The sequence below is a fragment of the Corvus moneduloides genome, chromosome 3, assembly GCF_009650955.1.
Source record: "Corvus moneduloides isolate bCorMon1 chromosome 3, bCorMon1.pri, whole genome shotgun sequence".
Lineage (NCBI taxonomy): Eukaryota > Metazoa > Chordata > Aves > Passeriformes > Corvidae > Corvus > Corvus moneduloides.
This window is the reverse complement of record NC_045478.1, coordinates 65,516,664-65,541,128: the sequence shown is the minus strand read 5'-3', so window position 1 is coordinate 65,541,128 and position 24,465 is coordinate 65,516,664. Positions and strand designations below refer to the sequence as shown.

Here is a 24,465-nt window from a genome sequence, read left to right as displayed (position 1 = left end):
TGTTTATATGTGTAAAACTTCCTATTCCAGAAAAACCCCTACAAATTAACTCTTTCAGACTGTGCTTCTTGTTTCTTTTACTGAAATTCCACCCTCATCTAACTGCTTAGAAACCCAATGCTGACCAGTCTTCCACTTTGCTGTCTGCTAAGAACCAGACAGTATAATTTCTGACCCTTTTTAGCAGACTTTTGTCTCCATTTAAGCAATACTAGGGCCATCCATAATTTTCAAGCGCTACTTTATGTACTGCTAGTTAATAGTTTGACTAACAACAGTATCTTCCTCATTTTCTTGTCTTGTTGTAAAACTCCCTGAATTCTTGCTTGCTTTTCTTTTTCCCCCAGGATGTCTCATGTCAGTGAAATGTGGTGCTATCACTGGAAATGGAAGCTGCAGCACTGTCTCTGCTTGTTTACCACTTATATTATATGCATGCAGCAAGCAGGTAAGTCAGCAATTTATCTTCTTGCATAAATAAATGATCTAGGACCCAAAGTTATAATGACCGAGGATTATGCTTACACATGACTGAATTCTGTACAATATAACACTTTGATGAAAGTGATGCTTTATAATTACTATTTATGATTTTATAGTTTGGGTCCTGTGTTCAGCTACTGCTGAATTTTCTTTTTGCCGGTTTTTACAATTTTGCTGTTATGAGTTATTGCTATTTTTTTCCTTTGGATTTCTTCTTTGAGTTCTTTCATTTTCTTCTTTCTTTGCATTTACCTTGTTAATGCCTGCCTCTCTTGAATTTCTTCTGGTTGTTGAAATTCTGTGAGTATTCATGTAGTTCTTCCATTTTCCACAGTACTGTTTGTGCGTGCAGATTGTGTATTCAATAACCCTTCACTGTAGTTCAAAGTTGTAAAATACCTGGAGTGTGTTTATTATTTTTAAATGCTTTTTATGACTCAAATAATAGAAACATTCCTCAGCAAAGTATATGCAAGTAAGATAACTGTACACTGTAAAGAACCATCAGTTTAAACGGACGTCATCTTGATCTGTGGTGACACTTCAGCACAGCGCAATGTAATATTCTGACTGTTTTCTTTAAACATATGAATGAGAGATTTCATTCACTAAATGTCTTGTCCTAACCACTAGAGTGCAAAGTATTTTAGGAGATCCAGCTGCTTTGCTGGAAAAAAATTGTCTGGCGTTTATTCTGGAGCATATGAAAATTTTGGAGCAGCTTGTGGTGCTCAGCTAATTCTGTATCAGAAGGGTAGTTTTGCTTTGACAGTCTTGCCATTGGAAAAAGGATTGTTTATATATAGAAAGGGCTTCTAGCTTCTCTGGTAATGTTTTTATTTTTTAAAAAAAGTGCTTTTGTTAATTTTTAAAACCTACGCTTTTTTTTTTTTAAGGACAAAATAATGTTGTTGCTGTGCAGTGGCACTTTCCATATTCATGTCACTTTAATTGGTGTTTTCCATTTCCATTAAACTGTACCCAAAAATGCATTTAGGATCTGCTCTCACCTGTGGCTCCATTGACTGATGGATTCTGTGTCCCCATGTTCCTGGTCCAAACTTGATCTTGAGCCATGCAGCTGCCATTCTTAGCACAAAGTAAATCAGCAAAACCTTCTCTCATTTACATCTGCTGTGTGCTGTTACCTGGTGACTAGAACATTAGGACGCCAAAATTATTATCCTTTGCTAATTCCTCTTCATAACAGATAACTGATAGTTGAAAGTGTGGGTCTCACGGCAACCTAAGCCCTGTGAGCCAGAAGGTCTCAGCCTTCTGTGAGGACAGAGAAAGCCAACCACAAACTCACCCGTGCATTCAGCTAATTGCAGCACACCATGGCTAGCTGTGCTGGTGCTGAACAAGTAGGGTCAAATTCCAAGATGCCAAACTCCAAGACACACTTCTATGAAATCATATATGCCCCTAGCTGACCTCTTCAGCAATGAAATGATTTGTACCATTGGATTGGCAAAAGCAGCTGAAGTGTTCCAGTCTCAAGTGCATCCCTGTGGGGGCTTTTCCTTTCTTGCCTCTGCAGGAATAGATTTGAAATCTTCAAAACTTTTAATAAATGGAAAAGGTATTTCCCTGTCTGCATGAATGATAAGTAGATAAATAAGGTACACTGGAAATGCCCAGGTTCAACAGACAGATGTTTGCTGTTCAGCAATGAAAGAGATGATAGGTAGTCTGCTGTTATTACTCGACTGAAATAAAAATGAGATATTTACCTTTACAGGAGCTTGTCATTTGGCAGCACTTGCATGTAGACCCTCAGGGTTCATATTTCTTTTTATGTTGAAGTAAAAGCATAGGTTCTGCTTCAAAATAGAGTCTTTCCATCTGCTTTTTGTAATAAAACAAGACAAACAAAGTGGGAAACACTGCTGTTCCTGCATTTTTTATTTCATGTTCTTAAAAGGTATTGGTCACTTTGGCTGTGGATTCATATGGTATTCATAATCTCTCTGGCAGCTTAAGCTTTACTGAATTTACAGTAGAAATGTCATAAAAGCCTGACATTCATCCAGGTTCTCAAGTGAGCTGTAAGCTTAGAAAGCTATTGGTGCTTATTAAGCTTTGCCCAGAGAAGGTTACATACAAGCGAGGGATTAAGATCATCAGGTCCAGGTTTTACGGATTATTTAAGGGGCTATTCATAAGGATAAATATGTCAGTCATACTGTGACATGGAAAAATGCAAAAGTAATAATTTTATAGTTTAGTTTGAGGAAAACTACAGTACTGGGCCTGCTTTTGGAAACAAAGCTTAGGAGAGGGATTACATAGCAGAAAATTTAGGACAGGAGAGGGATGGTCTGTGGAAAGAATGTTTAACCACAAATTGGTAAGTAGGGTACTGACAAGCAGGTGCACCAGTGGAGTGGAATCCAAAAATATAGGTCTGATACCTCAAAGGAATCAGTGGATGGATTGCGACACTTGAAAAATAAAGACAGAAAGAAATTATTAACAGGGGAAAAATTGATAAAAATATAACGTGTCCTTTAGTTAAAACCTCAGCAGCCATGCACTTTGGGCACACTGGCTTCAGGTCATGTGTTGTGAGTCAGGGTGAAGTTATAGTACAGCTCAGGTAGTAACTTGTCAGGTTTCCATTCCTGTCTGGGGTAGATGTCCCTGATGGTCTTATGGGGGTCATCTAGTCGTGCCTAAGTTTCTCTGTGACAAGTGTATGTCTTGCCTCCCTTGTAAACAGCTTGCCTGTCTTCCAGTGGAAGGACTGCGTAGGAACTGTTAGAATGGGGGTGTTTTAAACAGAATTAGTTAAATCTGCTTTTATAGGACATTCAGATATTCCTAACTTTTGGTTTGTATGTACATTTCATTGGTTTCAGGGAGTCCGAAAGAGAACAAGCGGAGTGAACAGAGTTCTAGAAAACATAACTAATGAAGGCAGACGGAAAGAACTAAGATTTTTTTGGTCTATAATAGGCAGAAGAGGGAATGCATAAGAACTGAGAATATTTAAGGAAGTAGGTGCAGTGGGAAGGGATAGACTAATCTTTCCAGGTAGCTGAAAGGGTAAAAAAAAATGGGCTTAAATTACAGCAGTATAAATGAGGGGAGGACATCTCATCAAAAGGTTTAGATAGCAGTGAAATAGATGTCAAGAAAGACTGGGAAATCCCAGTCCTTGGGAATGTATAGTAATATCTACCAGAAATGGCTTTAAATCTACAATCCTCTTCCCTGGGGCTGAGAAATACATTATGTAATTTCCAAACTTCCCTAATATCTGTAGTTCTTTCTTAATCATTGTCGTGTAGAATCTCTTTTGGTTAAAAATCTGGGAAATGAGGAGATCCTTTGGAAATTCCACTTCTTCAAATATGACAGTGCTTTTGCTGTGCCTAAAAAATTGTCTTGGTGTTTGTCCTGTCACAATGGCTTCATTTTTATCTGACATAAAGAAGCAGCAGCTCAGTATTGAAAGTAAAAATCTGCTGCTTCAGGTGTGTGTAACCTCACAAAAATGTTCATTTTTGTCCCCCCTTGCTTTTTTGTTTTTCTGCTGTCATAACAAAATGTCTAATGTTTCAATATTGTGCTGTCTTTTGGAGTTGTCTGTGCTCTCAGTGGTAACCCAGGAGAAGAACTGGAGTTTTCTCAGTGACCTTAATGCAGATTGCAGTTTGCATAATTATTTTCCAATCTAGTTTTTGAGTGTCTTGTCAGCACTGGACTTTCAGTTTTGAACACTTGAACATCTGAGAAGATGGCAACATCCTCGTAAGAGTTTTCACCTTCTTATGTCATTAATAGACTTATAATTACATAAGAATCAATAAGTGTTTCAAGTTTCGACTGCTGTGCATCCATATTTAGTTTTATTCAGAATGTGAAAAATATTTATTTTAGTAAAGCCATGAGGACATCTATAATTCTTACTACACTATTTCTGGATTGTGCCCCATACTGATGTTATCACAAAATTACTATGACTGTAGCTAACGCCAGAGTGAACATTTGTCCTTTTGGTCATCCATCAGTAAAGTGCGCTGGTGTCTGTAGTCACATTTCCATGTCCTCAGAGCAGTTTAATCAATTCTCAGGAGCTCACCAAAGTGTAAATTTCACTTCTATTACAGCCTCTGGAATTTTAATTTTAGTGGTGATTCAAAGTAAAATTTTGTGCTGTATTTAATTCATCAAGAAAAAAAAATAAGTCTGAAGTCAGGTCCTTCACCCACATGTCTGAGGATGATCCACAATATAAGATCCTCTTTGTCTGTTATGCTCCTTAATTGGGCCTGTGTAGATAAAGGAGGGATTAAAGTCCTCCCTTGTTTATGGGAGCATTTCAGAGTGAATCTGTGGGTTCAGAAGCCTAATAAGAGATGGGAAGTCAATGTGGTGGGAAGTATTGCTCATGCCACCAGCGCTAGCAGCAAGAGTTGGTGACATAGTGAAAATGGATTGGGCTTTATCTGGCACAGCCAAGTCAGGAAGTGTGGTTTTTCACCACAGATCTCAAGCTGCCTACCCCAGACAGGGGCCAAAGATCCTATCACCCGGCAAATGATGAAATGGTTGTCAGCACATTCCCTTATCTTCCTCTCTCTTACCATGTGCAGAGCTAGAACCGAAGTGCCAAGGCATTAACCCAGTCAGTCAGCACAATCCTCACGTACAGAGGGAGTGGTTTTGTAAAGTTGTTATTGGTGCTTTGTCAAACTTCTCTCATGGCATCCCAGAGGTGGGAATGGGTGTGCATTTATTGCAGAGCAGGGTAAATGTGACTGATACTGCCGTCCCTGACTCGGGCATGGAAATTCTTATTTCTGAAAGTTATGGCAAAAGTCAGGAAATGTAAAAAGTTTGGAAAAAATATTCAGTCTGGCAGTCTCTTTCCTTACAGAGGCATACATAAATCATGAGTAATTGAGAGATTAGTCAGGAGGAATCTGTGTATTTAATGAATAGCTCCAAGGTTTTTTTATTCTTTCCTCTTTCTCTGTCAGGTTTTTTTTTATATTTTAATTTAGCTTAAACAAAACATAAGCTATCCCCTTTATGTTCTGTTTAATATCTAAATTTTTGCTGGCTTGAGGCATGTGTTTGCAATTTCTGTTCATACAAATCTTGCAGAGAAAAAGTTGCTAGTCGTCTTTCTTGTATTTCCCCTAGTTGACAGTTTGTTAATATAAAAGTAAATTACTCTTGAAATGAATTTCACAGAAGCCTGCCTCTCATTACCTCTGTTTACGTTTTTTAGCTATAATCTTTTGATGGTGTTGGTAATTCTTTTCCCTTAAATGTTTCGACCTCATTGCATTAACCATGACAGTATTGCCTTAAAAGCACAGTGATTTTTCCCCCTGCTCTGATACGCCCCCACAGCCAAACCGATATGGAATGTGCTCAGGCATTTTTAAGCTGACTACAGCCTCATTGTACAGGGTCTCTGCACTCCTTTATTAGAGCACAGGCTAAAAAATATACTTCTGCTATAAAGAATATGCCTTCAAAGAAAGAACAACCTGTCACAGAAGGTCCTATCTTTATGACCTACAGTATTTTGGAATCTGTTTATAAATTATTTTTGCCTCATTTTCTCTGTCCTCTGTTATAAATTAAAAACATAGCCAACAAAAGTTTGAATGTTTGTCAATACTATTTATGACAACACATAATAAAAGTACCTACCTTAGTAGTATATCCAAAAAATAGCCCCAAGAAGACTTGTGGCCAGCTGGGCTGTGCTTTACAAACGGCTGCCCTGATAGAGGTTATTATGTGAAAAAATTATTTTTTATGATATTTGTCAGTTTCTCTCAATAAACTGAATGAACATTTTAGAACAGAATGTGTTTCTGTCTTATTAAAAAACTGAAGTCTTTGAGTGTGCCACCTTTTTTCTCCTGTGGATTACTAGTGTGAGAAGCATTGCATCATGAAGTGAAGGTGTTAACTAGAAACAGAAGTTTTCCAGGTAAAAGTTCCTAACATACAAGTCTAGCAATTGTGTGATGTACATTTCAATATGTATCACAATTAATACTGAGTGATTAAAATGGTTGATTTAATATCCCAATGGACCTTTTATAAGTGCATAATTACCACTGCAAAGTCAGCATTTCCTAATTAATCAGAAGGGCTGATCTTGCAGATTTTACATGCCTGTTGTTATGCCCATGATTATTTTTGCTAGAACATAATATTATGTTTACTTAGTGGGGTTGCTTAAGTGTTTTGCACAAGGTGTAACACGTAATGCTTACTAGATCAAGACCTCAGTTATCACTTTCTGATAGAGAAATGTTAACATTTGCATTTTCACACAACCACAGCACAGAGATGTCTGAGATAGATATACAATACTAAACTGAAGAAAGACATATGATGTGTATTTTTCAAGAATCTGAAAAAAAACAAGTGAGGGTATTGTAGCTACAATCTAGTAAGGTACTGTGATATAAGAAAACTCACCTGGAAAGTTATATTCCTTGTTAAAATTGTGTATGAAAAACATCTGATTAAATAATTCACATGTACTGTTTCTGAATTTCTTTGTCTTATCATGGAAGAGAAAAATATCTCTCCTGTGGGAGGAAAATAATGTATTTTAGCTATAGAGTGTGAACATTTTCTACAGAGTTAACAAAAATATTAAAGTAATAATGATAAGTTACATGAGAGAAGTACATCCCTTACTGTGGTACGTTGAACCAAAACTACTTTTCCTGCCCTAGATATGATAATACAAGCAGGCATGTCAAGGGAAGGGAGGGTTTTCAGAAACCCCTCTTGTTTTGTCTGCATTCAGTGCTCGTTAGTCTGCTCGGTTCCTGTAAATGACAGCCTAGGCTCTAACTCTTGCTGCAGTACAGGAAAATTAACGTATAATTCAGAGTTAGAGGTCTGCCTATGTAGTCTGGCCTCCAGATATCTTTCACACTGGTCAATTTTAATTGCCTTCTCTTGATAGAGCAAACCACTTTCGACTCTAAACCCAATTCCTGTCCTATTTTTTTTGGTACCACAATGAACTTGTGCTCTTCTTTTATGATCTTTCATGTTGTAGGTTTCGTGGAGTTTTTTGCTTTATTTTTTCCCTTATTGTCTGGAACTACAGTTGCTTGAACAATATGTTGACTGTTTTCAATTTGTTAGTTGGAAACAATTTTGCTAATTGTCCTCAAGATTTCAGCTCCCAAACATGTTTACCAATTCCCATTCTGTGAATTTCCTTTTCAGTAACTTCTGAACATCTTTTCAATTATTTACTGGTTTGTCCCAATTCCAGTGTAACAAATAGTCAAATTTGACAATAGAGGCCACCACAGTGGTGACTCAGATTGCACAATCCTCTAAAACTAATGCTATATTAATTAAGATGTAAGAGAGTTTATATTGTGTGGAAGTGTCAGCATGGCATATTTTCAGACAAATTAATTTTTGAAAGTTCTTATAGACTGAAAAAGTGTGTATTGGAAAATAATTTACTCAATTAAATAGTGACAAAAAGTGAGTTCCTATTCTTGAAACCATTTTTCTTCTGGATATCCCCAAAGCAGTCCAACTGTCTCCCAGTACACTGTAAACCAGCTTTTTTTCCAGAGCTAAATATCTGCAAGAGCTTGCAGGGTAGATCCATGAGAAGACTGTCACACAGCTAACCTAATTTTTGAAAGGATACAATGCAATGAGATTTTTTCCTAATTCCAGTTTTTTTCACTCATGAATATGCTTCTTAACGGGTGTCAGACAGAAAGCTGCAACTCCCTGTCTAGAACAGAGTTTGTTTTGTTCAGATGCATGCTCTGGCTTCTCAGAGCTCTTTTAATTAAGAACTGTGCAGTGACAAATCCATACTACGAAACTCAAGGCATTTTTAAATCAGAACTTGCTTTTTAGGTGGAGAGAAAGACCTCATGGTTGAAGTTTATCACAGAGACATTTGTACAAGTAACCCAGTCCTATGAGACTTTTTTTTGAGGTGTGAGTGCAACTGTTTTTTCTCATTGTTTTGAATTTACAGGAAATGTCAATAAATGGGTTTAAATTTTGAATCTTTTAGTGTTTTTTTCCTTCTGATTCTGTCTAAATGTCTTCCACACCCAAAGTATGTTAGTGATATATCATACTGAAAGCATACAGAGCATCCTGAAATAACTTGTCTGGTAAGTTTCTGAAAACAGTTTCTGAAACAGAAAGGAACACATTAATATGTCTTTTGCAATGAAATCTAAAATAACTGAAAGATTTCATTTTGGGTGTGGGTGCCCACCCATCCAGTGTTTTGAAAAACAAATCACCCAAATGGTGCTAAATCATCTTGGGTTTTAATTTTGGTTTAAAGAACCATTATATTTCATGTATGTATGTAATATACACACAAAAATAAAAGGGCAAAATGCTGGTGTTGAAAAAAGGCATCATTTGTACAATGGGTTAGAAGTTGTGGGGTTTTAAAAATATTGTTGGATGGATAAAGATACTTAAAGGAAGTGTAACAATAAAAATAAGGGGCCCCCTCCCTCACATGGGTAAACCTGGTGCCTCAAACGTGCACCAGCTGATCCAGTTACAGTTCATTATATAATTGGTTTATAAAATGTATGTTTTTTTCTTTGGCATGTCAGATTTTGACAGTGTACTGTTTCTGTGATGTCCAGTATTTTGATCTTATTTTGGATTGGATGTGCTTCTGGTAAAATCCTGCTATTGCAACTGCCAAAGGCGTTGTATATTAGAAATGCCACCCGTCAGGGCTTCCCTCTGTCTGTCTCTGCATATGAGGAATTGCTCTACTGTTAAGTGATTATTTTACTGCTTTTCAAGTGAATTGCATTTAACACTTCTGCATTCCTGGAAAGATCTCTATGAAAGCCAAAAAGGCAGAAGTAGCATTGGTAGAATAAATTTCTCCTTCTGGTGGCACATGTCAATCATAAGATGGTACTGAGGATTAAAAAGGCAAACATCTCTCTATGTACACACTCCCTCTCTCTAATAAATTATGCACATATTTTTCACATATGGGTAATAACAAATGAGAAATTTCTAAATCTCTGGCAAAAAAATTGTAACTTAAAAGTTACCTGCAAATAATATCTGGCATAGTCAGTTGTCTTTAGTTTTGGGTGGGTTTCTTTCCCTCTTTATTTGCAGTGTTGACATATGTGATACAAGTGCTCTATTTGACACAACTCCTGTGCTTACTGACTCCTTTGACTACTACCTTCAACAAAAGTATTTGAAGTTGTTATTTTTTTAAGGGCTTAACAGAATTGAATTACTGGCAATTTAATCATAGAATTAATAGCTGAACTTAAGATCTTAGGAAAAATATGCTTGGCTGCATAAATCTTTTCTGAATAGCACATCATAGCAATGGAATGTAGTAGATGCCAGAAATGTAACTGAGAAGAGTCCAGTTTTTAAAGCTATTGTTTTCAAAACATTTATCTTGCTTTATCATCCTAATCATTTTTCTGGTTTAATAAATGTCCTGAATCTGAAGGAGCAGATTACAACATTAATTTTAAAATTTTGCCGTGTTTTCTTAAAAGCATTCATTTTCTTAAATAAGTATTCAAGAAAGTAAAGGCAAATAACTTACTAATAACATGATTGAGAAAATAAAGAAATCATCTTATAGAAGGTGTGTGCTTTTTTTATGCTTAGGAATAGTGAAATTGAGACAAATCTGCTTTAATCTTCAAATAATTTTGCACAACTTCTGGAATAAAATATAAGGAAATTCTCAAGTGGATATTCAGCTGTGTATGTTCTGGTGGTTCTTCCATGGACTGCATAACATTCATTTTACTGGGTCCCACGAAAGTCAGTGCAGGTTTTGCTATCCTTGAATAAGAGCAGAGGTGCATCACTGTGGAGCTCTTTGGAAAATCCCTTCCCAAATGTCCAATGAGAACCTATTTGGAAGTTTGTGTCTTGGCCAAGCAGTGTTCCTCTGTCAGAAGAGGCCAAAGTTCTGCCCCATGGCTTTAAAAGACTTAGCTTGCATGGTGCTGCATCACTGTTCAGTGTTCAGAAAGGAAAAAGGCTTAAAGAACAAAAGAAGAGTTGCTGTGTACACTTGGCAATGATTATATGTTGTAACTTGTTGGTTTTGTCTGCAGATTACTGTGATCTCACCCAGTGAAATGGAAGAGGTTTTTGTATTCTGTTTTTTGTCTGTGTAATCACCATGTCATGTGAATCCTTTCTTGGTACTTAAGAATTGACTTGAGCTGCAGCAAAAAATTCAGATGCACAAACTCTTCTGGAAGGACTGGTACTGAAAGACGTTTTCTTCCAGCACTGCTCCTGCTTTTTGTGAGACATGGTACCATTTGTGGGAGTGAGCACCTCAGATTCCCAGAGATCCAGTGGGAAATGAATATTCTCAGCACTCTCAAAAACTGAGCCAAGGAGAAGCCAGCATTTTTGCTCTATCACTCTCTTTTTCAGCTAGGTTTACTGCATCTGTTTGGGGATTGTTTGGTAACTGTCAGTCAGTTAAAATATCATAAGAACGCAGACATCCACTCTTGTTTTTAATACTAATGCACAGAGGAAAGCATTGTTTTTCCTTTTGAAGTGAATTGCTTTCGATTATTAGTGGCATGATTTTTTGAGCTTTCCTCTTATTTTACTTTAGTGCATGCATTTCTAGTGAGAAGACAGCTCAGCCTGGCCAGAGTTTTAATCTTTAGGGTGAGGTCTACAATGCTTCTTATCTTAATCAGCTACTGTGTTTATTCACTTGAAATATGTGGAAATCTGAAGAAACATCTTTTATTAGCAGGGATCAAGCCAAACTTAAAAAAAAAAAAAAATCAGGTCTTTTCACAATTTGTGATATTTCACGTTAGATTTCAATTAGTTTTCCTTTGCAGAATTCAATATAAGAAATGATGCAATGACAGCAGAATGGAAAAATGGTGCTACATATTGTAATAACAAAAAAAAAGGTCTTAAACAAGAATCTGGTCATCAAAACGTGACCATTGTGAGTCACAAACATAAACTACTTAATAGCAGTTGATGAAACTTTTTTTCTTGCCAGGAAGCTCTTCTGTGGTACTTGCAATTTGTTCTTTATACTTAGTCATAATTCTCTTTGTGTTTGAGGTTCAGTTTTTTTATACTGGCTCTCACAATAGTTCTCATCAACAGTCCCCATTTATTCCTCTTATATCATTCCTTATAGTAATTATGGTGTCAGCGTGTAAACTTAGATGTGTGTATACAAATACTGATGGTAACAAATATGACAGTCGAGTAGACTTTGTATGGCCAAGGTGCTATGTACATTCAAGAACCAGCTGCTTGGAAAGGAGGGAGATATTCTGCACTATTATGTACCACTGTTGGGCTATACTTACCAATTTGTCAACAATTATGAGTAACACTGAAGACCAGTATGCCCAGTCTAAACACTGACGTGGTAAATATGTTACCTTATGGACCTTTCTTGGGGTTATGGTATGTATTACACATATGAAGCTTTCAGTAAGATTAGCAACTTGCCTGTTATGTTTTTAAAGCTATAATGAAACTCAAAGAGGATTGTCCACTTAAAGTCATACAGTAAATATTAAATAATAATTATAATGGTGGTATTTTATTAATTTTCTCCATGTAACATGAGCTTTCATAAGTAAACAGGTACTAAGTAGAATTATCATATCTCACTGGAGATATATAGTCTGGAGGTGGCATCAGCCATTACCCTGTGCTTATGTACTGCCATAAATAAATCTACTTGGCTTGTTCTTTGATGTTACTTTAAAAAATACAATTATTAAAAGTTATAAAAATGGCTGATAAAAATGATCCTAAAACATTATATGTTTACGATGCAACTTTAATAGGAGCCAATGTTGAACTAACATTTTGTATCAGTTTAAGGACAAATATCCATATGGAAACACGGTATTGTGTTTATTTGGATTGTGCAGGTGGATCTCCTGTATGCCTACATGCGCTGACAGATTTATAAATCCAGACACATAGCACAGATCTTTTGTCCACACTTTAAGTAAATTACGTTCTTGAGTGCAGGCTGCTTTGGTCATGGAAAAATATATCTGTATGAGACTTGAATGAATAATGGCTTTTATTGTGAGCACCTCTTTATCAGCAGCAATAAGAGAGGTCTGAGTGAATATCCAGGCTCCCAATTACATATGGGTAATGCCACATCCTTGTAATCTGTCTTTCCTAATTATGACAGTATGTTTATTTCTGAAATGCCACATGCTATTAAATAGCTCTTACTTGTCTGTTATGGCTTTAAAGTAACACAACCCTTTAATCACACCAATTCTGACAAAGAGTAAGACATGTACATATTTTTATTTTGCAGTAATTTCCTGTCTTATGTGGAGGTGAGGAAAAGATTGGGATTCAACTAGTGAAATAGAGAATGATAATCTAGAATCAGCACTTGCTAGTTTAGTTGATATGTTGGAAACCTGTGTGGCAGACCAGTGGGAAAGGTTTCCTATGATTGTCACACAAGGGTAGTTTTCAAATTTGACTTATTTTAAATAATAGAAGAAAAATCTAGGAAGAAAATATATTAAAAAAAGTACTAAGGCTAGAAAGCTGGCAACCCAGTAATTAGGAAAAAACAGAATTGAAGAATTCAGGTTGCCTATGGCTTTTTCCATTTTCACATCTATGGTGATGATGGAGAGTTTATTGCAAAGCCACCTGCTTTTTGTCATTGGCCTCTAGTTTTGTATAAAGCAGACATGCCAGGAGGCTGAAAACAAACATGGTTTTTAAGGTCTTTGCTTAAAGTGCGGCCAGAGGTAAAATATGTACACTGAATGAGGAACTGGATTGCAAGAAGATCTCATGGCAAGGGTGGCTGAAGGCTGTGCTAGAAAATGGAATTCTCTCTCTATTTTCTGTTACAGATGGCTCAGCAAATGAATTTCTCGGCTGTCTTTAATGTGTCTCAGTTTCTGTCACTAACGTAAACTTATAGAATGATTTTCATCTCTGATTGCAGCTGATGCGAATAGGAACTGTGTTTGACTATATTAACCTCTATGTAATGCTGCAAATCACAAGTTAGCTCTTGCATGTCTGAAAGGAGACGCCCAACATCGGGAGATTCTTCTGATCTTGATATTCCCCAGCTATACTTCTGTAAAATGAGTTAAAGAGAACTTCTTCCCTCACAGCCATATTGTAAGTTTTAAATAAAATGACTGTTGGAGAAACGTTCGAATGTTATACTAATGAGCACCACAGAAGAGCTCATGAGGAAGTCAGTGATAATGTCTCAGGAGAGGACTGGAATCACTTCAAGGCTGGGGGTAACACATGGAAGCACAGAAGTAAAGCCGGATACTGCAAAGTTGCTTATTTCATGGGATTTGTCCTTCCTGTGCACTGAATGAGATCCTGCAAAAACAGTAGTATGTGATTATGTAATTGACGATTTTTTTTCAATTATCTGTGCACAAAGGCCAGAGGAAGGTTAACTCTGGCATTTCCTAACTTCAGTCGTCCTTGATTGTGCAACCCTAATGGTGTCTGACTGTTTCTGGGAGGGGTTATACTGTTGAGTTGTCTGTGTATATGTAGATAAAACTATAATTACTCTTAGATATGTGTAGTTAGAATTTTAATGTATCCCATATGCAGAGCAGAAAGTCCTCAACAAAATGTAATTTACTTATTTTTCTTGTTTCATTCATTCCGACTTAATCAAGATGTTCTCCACTATATTTTTGAGACATTATAAGGAAGCTGAAATTGACAGTGATTGGAGTAATCAAACTACTTCCCTGTGAAGCCATTTGCTTACGACTTCCTTTTAAATTTAATTATTTATTTCAGCCTTTGAATGATCCAGCAATTAGAACAACAGCAACCTGTCTCTGCACAATCTATGTAACACCAGAAAACAGTATTTCATAATAAAAAAGAAAAAAAGCAACAGAGAGATATTCTGTTGTCATACTTCCAGCATACTCCTGTCACTTGAAAGATTATTTTTTTCACTTCAATTTTTTATTCTATGTATAGCTTCAGGGAATTTCTGGTTACGCATTTGAAAAATACCATTTCTTCATCTTTTCCAGTATTCTCTCCAGGGTGATGTGTGGGTGCAGTTTGGGTTGTGTTTTGGGGGTGTTTTTTTCTTGCTTGTTTGCTTTTAGGTGTGTTTGTTTATTTTTAAGGCACAGTAATTTTTAGTTTACTGATGATTGATTTGTGTTGTGCTGTTGGAAATAAAAACCAAAACACTTAGCATTAGGAATAGGGGATTCCTTGTTACTTTTAACAAAAGAGTGACAAGAAAATACCTATCTAGGGAAAAAATGGTTAAGACTTTTACTTCTGCAGTGTTAGTTTCTGAAGGAGCAACTGAAGAGTGTTGGAGTGTGGATGAGCAGATCCTGTGTGGACTGAAGTTTGAGGGAAGGTGGCATTTTTCTAGGAAGTGGGGTTCTCTGTAATGCATACAATCTTTCTCTGTATCCGAGGTAATGGCAGGGTGCCCGGAGCTTTGTGGAGAGATTCCTACTTCTTCAGCAATAAATAAAGTAAATAAATAAATATATTTAGTAAAGGGTGGGATATCTTTGATGTTAAGATAGTCTGCTAGATGAAAGACTGGAACTGGCATGCAGTGCCAAGCACCCTCTGCTTCCTTAGTGTCTTTGGTGCCAACATCCTCAAAAAGAACAAGGATCGTAATCCTTAAGACACCAGACTTAAAAAAGGATTTCCTTTAGAGCTAAGGTTGTTTTTCTTACTCTCCAGGCTTGTAGCTAGTGGTAAGACAAATGAGTCTTCTAGAAATTATGAAATGTTTAATAACTGTGTCAATTTTCAGATTACAGATTGCATCAAATAATTTTTTTCCTATAACTTGATGCCCATCTGCCCTTGGAACAGAAGTAGGTCTGTTACTTCTTTAAGACAAGGGTCAAACCAGCCCAGTGTTCATATTTGGGCACCTGGAAGAGAAGAGTTAAAACTAGGCCTGTGTACTTGATACTTTCCCTCAAAACTCTCCCTGTCTTTAACTCCTTCCATTTTGGGAATGCAAATCTAACTGAGGCTGGTGTGGCTTCCCTGTTTAGCCTTCGATGGATTTCTGCCAGCTAGTTGCCCACTCCCTTTGAACTCCTACATCCACAGTTGTCCTCAGGCAGGGCGTGCCATGTGTCCACTTCCTGCTGTGTGAAGGACCACCTTGTTCTCCTTAATTTGAACCTGTCTTCTATAACAAAGGGCCACTAAGTGATGTGAGTGAGCAGGTACTCCTTATCTCTCCTTTCCCTTTCACCTACAGACCTTTTCTAGATCTTTGTCTCTTTCCCAGCTTGAAGAGTACCTGGCTACTTCTTCTTTTGCCCTGGCCATCCCCACCCAGGACCCACACCCATGCATCCTCTTCCTGTGGCTCAACAGCTTCATTAAACCCAGGCTGGGACATCCACATGTGCCCTGGGCTGTCACCTGGCTGGGAGCAGCAGGAGCTGGGTTGCCCATGATGGAGGAGGATCTGGAAGCCAGACTGACACCAGCACAGAGTCCTCACTGACTGGGTACTGTCTCACTATGTCTGGGCTGGGCTAATAGACAGGGTAAGATGAAGAAGCAGGTCCAGGGTCCATCCAGAGAGTCATGTTAGGAGCAGCCAGAGACAAAGGCCAGAGACAGATACACCTACAGCATATGTCCAGCAAGAACTGAAAGCCAATTAAGGGCTTTTAGTGCTCTCAGGGCACTGTCATACTTATCTATGTTGAATTTTATTTGTTATTTTACTGCCTAGTCACTCTGTCTTATAAGAGACTCATTTTTCTGTTCTTTACAGTTTGCCTTCAAGGTATCTACTGTCTGGAGAAGCTTTCCATCATCAGCAAACTTTGCCTGTACTCTTCTACTGCTTTTCCAGATACTTTCTGGATTCACTAATTAGTGAGGATCCCAGCAAAGACCCCTGTGCAACTCTTCTGGTGACTTTTGTGTGTTTTGACACCTTCACGTTTGCTCTTATGCCCTACTTCTTAACCAGTTACTTATCTGTGCCAAAACTTTGCTTTTGATACAATGACTTCTTAGTGGCCTTTAAAGCTTACGGTGAAAGTCTTTGCCAGAAACTTTCTGGATATCCAAGTGAAACATGTCAGCTGGGTCACATTAACCCACGTAGCACAAGTGAAGCCTGCAGAGAACTCCAAGAAGCTTACAAGACAAAATGTCACTTTACAGAAGTCATGTTGACTCCCCAAATAGATTTTATTTATCCAGGTGTCCACTAATTCTAGCATTCCTTATACCACAGGTCCTTTGTGGTAGCCAAGGCACTGGTCTGGTCAGAGGGAAAAACTGTAGTAAACTAGTTTTACCTGACTACCAGTTACCAGCAAACTTTACAGGTGTTAACATTATTAGCAAGTCTTCAGAACGTATGACTTGTGATTACACTCCTGTTCTAGTGCTCTAGACTGTGACTGCATCTGGTAAAAATGGGCCCGAAAATAATAGCATGTATTTGATCATGGTGACAAGCAGTGGAAAGGACTGAGCGGTACTTCAGGTCCTTTATTAAAATGTAATGAAAGCTTCGAGCAGCTCACTTGAGTGGTAATTCCTCACAACTGTGAACGTTAGCAGAACAACATTTTCAGTTGCAACGAATAGCTAGACCACCCTCTGACACCTTGGTGGAGGTGTCAAATGATAGCTTTCCCCTCAGAATGTGAAGGCAAGAAAAGTGCCATTACTGCAAAAAGAAAGGATTAATTTCTGCTTTCTTCTGAAATGCAGAAGACACAGAAATAAACTACGATGCAGAAGGAGCCAAGATAGTCTGCAATGCACCATATATGCTGTGAGTTCTTTCTTACAAATGAGGGAGCAAACCTGTTATTCTGCACAGTGCAGACCTGGTAGCCATGGGACTAATGGTGCTACCTCTCTCTAAAAAGACAGAGCACTTCTGCATATCCTCATATCAACTCAGATATGGTCACATAAATAGATTATATCTTATTGGTAGGCAGTTCAGAGATCAGCTGGTTCAGACATCAGAGGTTTTTAGACCTTTCTGTTTGAAAGACCATGCAGATGTCAGCTCTAAGTGGAAGATAACACTGTTGTGCTGGTTTTGTTTTCTTAGTAATCCGAATGCCAAGAAACTTCTGATACTATTACTTCTTGTAAAGCAATTGCTTTCTCAGAACAGAGTGGCTTGTTGTCTGTAAATGAAGCAGCAGTGTTTTCATGTGCAGGGAAAAACAAAATTTGCTTAAAGGAGATTTAACTGTGAGACAAAATGTTAAATATTTGTACACTGGAACTGGGTTTTTTTATTGTCATAATCATTTTTCATGAAATAATACATTTCACATAGCACCGGTGCTAAGAGTTACAGATTACACCCAGAATAAGGTTTCCCCTTACAGCTCCTGCTTTGGCTTTTGAAATGAAACTGGGCCTTTGGTTAGTGTTGGGGATACAGTCCTGGGAGAAGGACTGGTTTCAGACAAAGCAGAGAGTTGCTTTGAGCAGAAGTCTGCTGTATGCAGCAAAGCTGCTGTAGTCCTGCTACATATGGTGTAGGGTGGCCTTGCTGCCATTAGGGAAAGGATGTGAATGTGTGTTTCACGCTTATCATTTCATAGTAGGTGCTGCAAGGTTGGCTTCCCAGACCTCTCATGATAACTCTGCATCACACCTATACCACTCAGCCCACTCTGTCTCTTATACTTGCTGAAGCTCCTTCATCACAGCCGTCTCTATAGACAGGCAAAGTAAGACCATTCTTAACCTATTTATAAGATGATTGATATTAATGTAAGCATGGTGGTATTTATTTTTGTTGATTTTTCCCACTTGGAAGGTTTGTATGATCAGCTCTTTTAGACTGAAATATTTATATTTTTGTCTCTGTTACTATTTTGCATTTGTTTCATCGGTTGCCTCAGAGGTAGCACTTGCAAAGAGTCAGGAAGCTTGAAAGAAAAGGTGCAATTCTCTGTCTAGTTATAAATGAACTCTTCACTTCCAGCAAATGTTTTTGAGTTGGTGAATTATCTAGGAGTTGCCTGATTGCTTACAGACAACCCTCTGCCGTTTCCATAACTAAAAACTGCTTAAAGTTGCTGCTGGCACTTCATCATAGTTATGTTTAGAGTTCAGGCTGAAGTAGACTTACAGATGATCTGAAAAGAGTTTTAAGACTGTCACCATTATTACTCCATAGTGCAGCATGGTATCTTCAGTAGTGAAATAGGTGACCACAGTTTCAGAGCCATTTAGCTCAGGCTGACATCACCTTCTTGTGTATATGGCATTGCATAGATGCAAGCAGTGCCTGAATGGTTCTGTCGGAAGGAACGCATTCCACCCGACCATTAAACACTGCTCTGCAGGTTTCATAACTGATCCAGACTGCAGAAAATATGCAAGCAGTTACCATCAGAGCTATTATAAGAACTTTTCCTTCATGTAGTTGTTGCAGCCTGATCATAATGACTCAATTACCACATGCTACAAAATCTTGTAATTGCTGTTAGTCCTTCATACTGTCAGAGCCTGTTTTGGCTGTTCTGGCTGAATAGTTTTGAGTCTGACTACAGGAGGTGATCAGAGCTGCCTGGGTGGAGAAAAGCCAGCAGTCATGAGAGTCACAGGAGAGCTGTCTAGCACACCCAAAATCTTTTCATACTACAAATGGATCTCTAGCAATCTGTCTCACCGCAGAATTTACTGCATAAAAACACTTAAGAAAACTACAAAGAGGAAAGAAAATATCAGTTACTGGAAAGCTATTTGGATGAGGAATTCAGTTGTTGTTATTAAATAATATTGATTTTTCTCCCCAAAACATATTGGTTTTTGTTGATACTTAAAGGTGTATTAATTTTAAAGAAAAGTGACAAGATAAAAATTCTAGCTTAAATGTTTTAATGATGGAGAAAAAAAATTGCTCTGAAAATTCAAAGCAAAATTTTAAGTCATTGTTTTGAATTTTCTTCAGTATTTAAAAAAGGTTTGCTAAAAGTTTTAAAGGTGGTAACAATCAAATGTTTTGACACTTATCAGAAATTACTTTGCAGAATTTCTTTTGAAGGAGATTTCTTTTTTTCCTTTTTGTTTTGGGAATAAGATTTCCCATCTAATTATTCCTATACTACTTATTTTCAGAAGGCTGATTACAACTATCATTTTTTGATTTTTCAGTTAATCTTTGCTACACCAAATTAATGTCTGTATCAGCTGACCAGGTATAAGGTTAATATTAGGTTTAACACTTGCAGGTATTAAAACATTCCTCAGTTTTTCCATGCACGCTGAGGGAGAGCTGTACTGAAGCTATCCTGAGCCATACTGAAGAGTTCCCTGTTGGTTTGCATGCACTGCTCAGCAACTTTTGCTGAAAAACTTGCAAAGATTGATGCTAGTGCCAACCACACAGCTACTAAAATAGATTTAATAGATTTCATAAGAACTAGGAGATCTGGAATAGCCTGTCTCTTAAGGAAGTAAGTACAATAATTCTTTAACTCTAGGCCAGCAGCGGTTTTGCAGACCTTGGCACTAGGGTCAGCTGGAGTAATTAGAATAAGAGGGAATACTTTCCCTAAGGAGCTCTTTATATTGACTGTAGCTTAATTGAGCAAATAGCTGAGAGTCCTTGATAGAAAAATCCTGAAGAGAACAAGCACAAAGCCACTAAGTTTTATTGGCTGAACTCCTGACCAAAGTCAGATGATCTGCCTAAAAATTCTGCCATTCTTGCCATGGGAGTCTACCATAGTTCTGGGCTCCGTCACTGGCTTTTTGTGGAAGAAATAATGCTGTCACAGGACAGGAGCAAGGTGGATTTAGATTAACATGATGATATGCAGAGTTAAATTACTATTTGGTTATGCACATAGGTAGTGGGAAAGAAATTTTTCAGTTTTTCTTATCCGTAGCAATTAGACACCATGGTCAGGGTGAAATGCAAGACTTCCTTTATTTCCTGTTTACACAGGCCCTATCCTTTTTACTCTGTGCTTCTTACTCGTGGTTTTGGACTCTTTCTCCTTGTTCCTCTGTGCTTTGACAGCCTGTCCAGCTTAGTTCTCCTACAGCGATGGTGTTGGATTAATTTCTGCAGAGCTGTTATGAAATCACTCATGACTCATTCTTCTCTTGCTTCCATGAGTGAAATATGCCCTCTAAAAAAATCTCATGGTATGGCAGGGAACACTTACCAACTTGTTAAGTATGCTGAGCTGTGTTTAAGCAGGTTATAAAGTGGGTTCCAACCTACACAGTGCAGCATTAATATGCCTCTTCCTAATTTTGCTGTGCCTTACCTTATTTTCAGTGTCTGTAGTTTTCCTCTTGGGACTCTGTTACAGCCAAAAGTCACCAAGTAACAGCTGTGTGTTTTTAGACCACTTCTTGCCTTTTCTGACACGACCTCTCTAAAGGTAACACATTGGCCAAATGAGGCCTTGTATTTATGTTTTTCCTTCCTTCCAAAAAAATGCTGTGATCTGCTTCATTATCTTACAGTTTTTATTACTTCCCACATTCAAATATATGTTAGAGGGATATAGGGCAGTGTTGTTGGAACAATTTTTCAGCTTACTTCTTGTTTCTGCAGATTTTCTCTTCATTGTGTATGCTTGGTAGGGACCACTTTGAATTCAAAACTAACACTGTAGATTTATTAATAAAAAGAAGAAGACCTTTCTCCACACTGTTGCCTGCTGTTTTCTGATCAGATATTATAGTCACTCATAGGTAGTATGCTTTCCATATAGAAACTTGCCACGCTTTAGGTGTTCACCTTAAGCAACTTTTATATTTCTGTTGAACTTTGTGTGTGAGGATAATAAGGTAAGTCCTTTGTTTCTATGACAGAAACTGTGCATGAAGTCAGGTCACTTGATCAGGTTTTGTTATTGTCAATTACAGTTTTTCATGTTTGAGTCTAAAGGCTGTGATCCAAATCCTGCTGTGAGAACATTTCTTTTGAGTTTTGAATGAAGCCTAAAACTAGATGGTCTGGCCAAGGATGATGAAAGGAGAAAAGCTTTTAGTAAGAATAAAATGTTGAACTAAAAGAGAATTAAATGTATTTTATGTGATATTTGTTTAATGTTTAAACATAACTACTTCAAAACTTTAAACTTATTACCCTGAATTCCTATTTTTAAGTGTTCCTCTGGACTTCTGATAAAATATCTAAGATATCTGGGTGAACAAAAGTGAACAGAGTTCATGGTAACTTTCTACTTGACAGTATGATAGGATGCAGATGTGGGAGATAGCCACTGTTCCCACCAGTCTCCTCAGACTGCTTTTGAACACTGCACTGATATGCTTCAATAGCCCCTGAAGTAAATTTTCAATTCAGGGAAATGATCACTGAGATAAACACTAAAGGAGCAGAGAAAGAAGTCATTGATGGGTTCCTTTATGAACTCAAGTTTACAGTTTGCAGTTTAATAGTTTACGCAGCATGTATATACGAGTTAGGCAAAAAAAACCCCAAAACAATAAAAAAGAGAACCCAAGAACACTGCCTTATTCTACTGTTGAAGGAGGTGAGTTTAAATACCTTCCTGCTCTACTTGGTGCATTTTGAAAGGTCATACTGGTACCAACATGGCATGTACCATAGAAATGGGCATATGCTTTACATTTTGCTGCATTTTTATTAATTGTCACACATGGCAAATTGCTTTTCTGTTAATCACTTTTTTCTGTGCCACTGAGATATTTCTCCCTGATTCTCCCTCCAAACTTTGCAGTTAACACTTCATAGTTATAAACCTGTAGTCATGGGTAAAAATATACTTACTTTTAACTATTTGCTTCTAACTTTTGTTATTGACTGTTATTGCCAAGTAAATCTACATTCAGGAGGCAAACCCCCCTCCCTCTTTAAGAGAAGTGGGCTTATACTCTCCATGCTGTTATGTTTCTGTCTTTGGGCTTGCACCATTGCTTGTTCAAATGGTAGCTCAAAAATTACTATATTGCAAATGTTAAGATTTTTAGTATCCGCAGAATCAGAGTAATTGTGCTTAAACACTATGGTAAAAGGTAAGTAATGTGAAAGCAGTAAATTGTAAGCTTTCTTGGAACTTCAGAGTAAGATGTTCAATATCAGAATTTGATTAGTGTCTCTTCCATATTTAGTCCTTTTATTAGGTCCAATTTAGTTTAGATCTCTGTCAGACTTCATCACTGGAAGACCCAGGACTTAGTATCCTGAAGGAGTCAATCTTTGTGGGTTTGAGAATTTCAGCAACAGAAAACTTGCAGTCAAAGTGGGCGTCAGTTCTCAGAGGTGTCCAGATAATCTGTCTAGATACTCAAATTACTTTCGTATTGTTATTAGTTCATATTTCGGGTGCGAAGACAGAAAAAATTGATAAATGGACTCCAACTCTAAATAAGAAGGTAGATTTTTCATTGTGGGTTTGAAACAGGCTTTTCTTTAGAACAGTTTAAATGTAATAATAAGTGGTGTTCGAAAAGGTGTTAAGGAGTGTGCCACAGTCACTGGTGTATGCTGAGGTAGGTTTTGCTCGAAAGATTAGCCGAAAAATTGCACAGTGAGGATGTTAAGTTTTGAGATGATGACACATGTTGGCTTGCTTAAACTTCAGAGCTTTGTTGAATGCAAAACAATGGCAGAGTTTAATATTTCAGGAAAATATTTTTAAAAATAAACTCAGAAGGAATATGGAAGCAATCCAGTACTTGGCTTTCTTTAATCGAATAGTTAAGGCAATTAATGCAGTACAATGTGTTAAAGGTCAAGTAAAGGCACAATACTTGGTTGTAAATGTGAATGTAGAATCATTATTAAGAGAGAACAGTTTGTTCACACAGTTTTATAGAAGGATGATGCTGTAAAGTTTTGTCTCATACTCACTTCCTGTCTCATTTTAAGGAACACAGTGCACCTGTCATTATACTTCCTAATCTTTTAAAACCTCCTTAAACTGTGTCTCCAGAGCTAACAAAATACCTTTTTCCTGTCTGCTTTATATGTAAATAACAGATTTATGAAAGAGGTTTCCTTTGCTTGATTGGCTTGGTTTGGTTTCAGAAATTACAGGGCAAGTCAATTGTAATACTGCAGTTTCCATTAAAAGGCAAGTGCTTTAGATGTTGTTTCCAAGTAATGCTGATGACTGCAGAACCATCACAGAAAATAAATTCCTTCACATGAAGCAAGTTCTGTTAAGACTAAGAAAGCATTCTTGGTCTTATATTAAGCTGAATAACTTGCTGATTTTGATTTGGGGAAACAAGAAGTTTCCCCAAACAAGCAGGAAGTTTATTTTCAGAATTCCTCTTTCAGTTAAGAATTGATTTCTCCTGGTAATTGAGATTGAAGCTGTCTAGTTTTGTGTAACTAAATAATGTACATGTTTTTAACACAGAGACCAGTTTAACATTTTTGCAGACATGTCTAAAAACATCACATCAATATCTGTAAACCTGTTCTTTAAGATGTAGAGTAGACAAATACTAGAAATAACACATAAAGCATTTTAGAATCTAACAGATAGGCTTTAAAGCCAAACTTAGTCAAGCTTATCATAGTTGTTCTCGCTTAAGGAGAGAAAATTTTCAGGTTTTATGTGGTAAGTGGTCATAGCTGAAAAAAAAAGACAGTTAATCTGTTACTTATTTCTGATCTGATTACTGTAAATTTGGAGTTTTCTTTCAGTAAAGAAGCAAGATGCAAGAAGGGAAGTGAGGCACATAGTGTCCATACTGAAGGAGTTAAATGCCTGTAGTTTGATCAGAACCAAATTCCTAACTTTGAAGTCCATTCATCCATGGAATATTTTTCTTTAGGGAACTGGTAGAAAAATGCTTTAGCATTGGAAAAAGCACTGGAATGTGTGGGGAGAATTTTTGATTGATTGCATTGGGAGTTCAGTGTCTAGAGCAGTTGCAGTACCGGATGGAGGTTAGAAAAATAAATTGCATAGC

At 37.3% G+C, this 24,465-nt stretch overlaps 1 protein-coding gene across 6 annotated transcripts in view; it reads left to right on the top strand.

The window, feature by feature from the left end:
- ADGRG6 (adhesion G protein-coupled receptor G6) overlaps positions 1–24,465 on the top strand; it is a 111,605-nt gene that overhangs the window by 5,592 nt on the left and 81,548 nt on the right. For all 6 annotated transcript variants that reach the window (XM_032101995.1, XM_032101993.1, XM_032101996.1 and 3 more), the window contains one exon: positions 348–448. In XM_032101995.1, the coding sequence (XP_031957886.1) occupies positions 348–448 (101 nt within the window). The remainder of the gene's footprint in view (positions 1–347; positions 449–24,465) is intronic.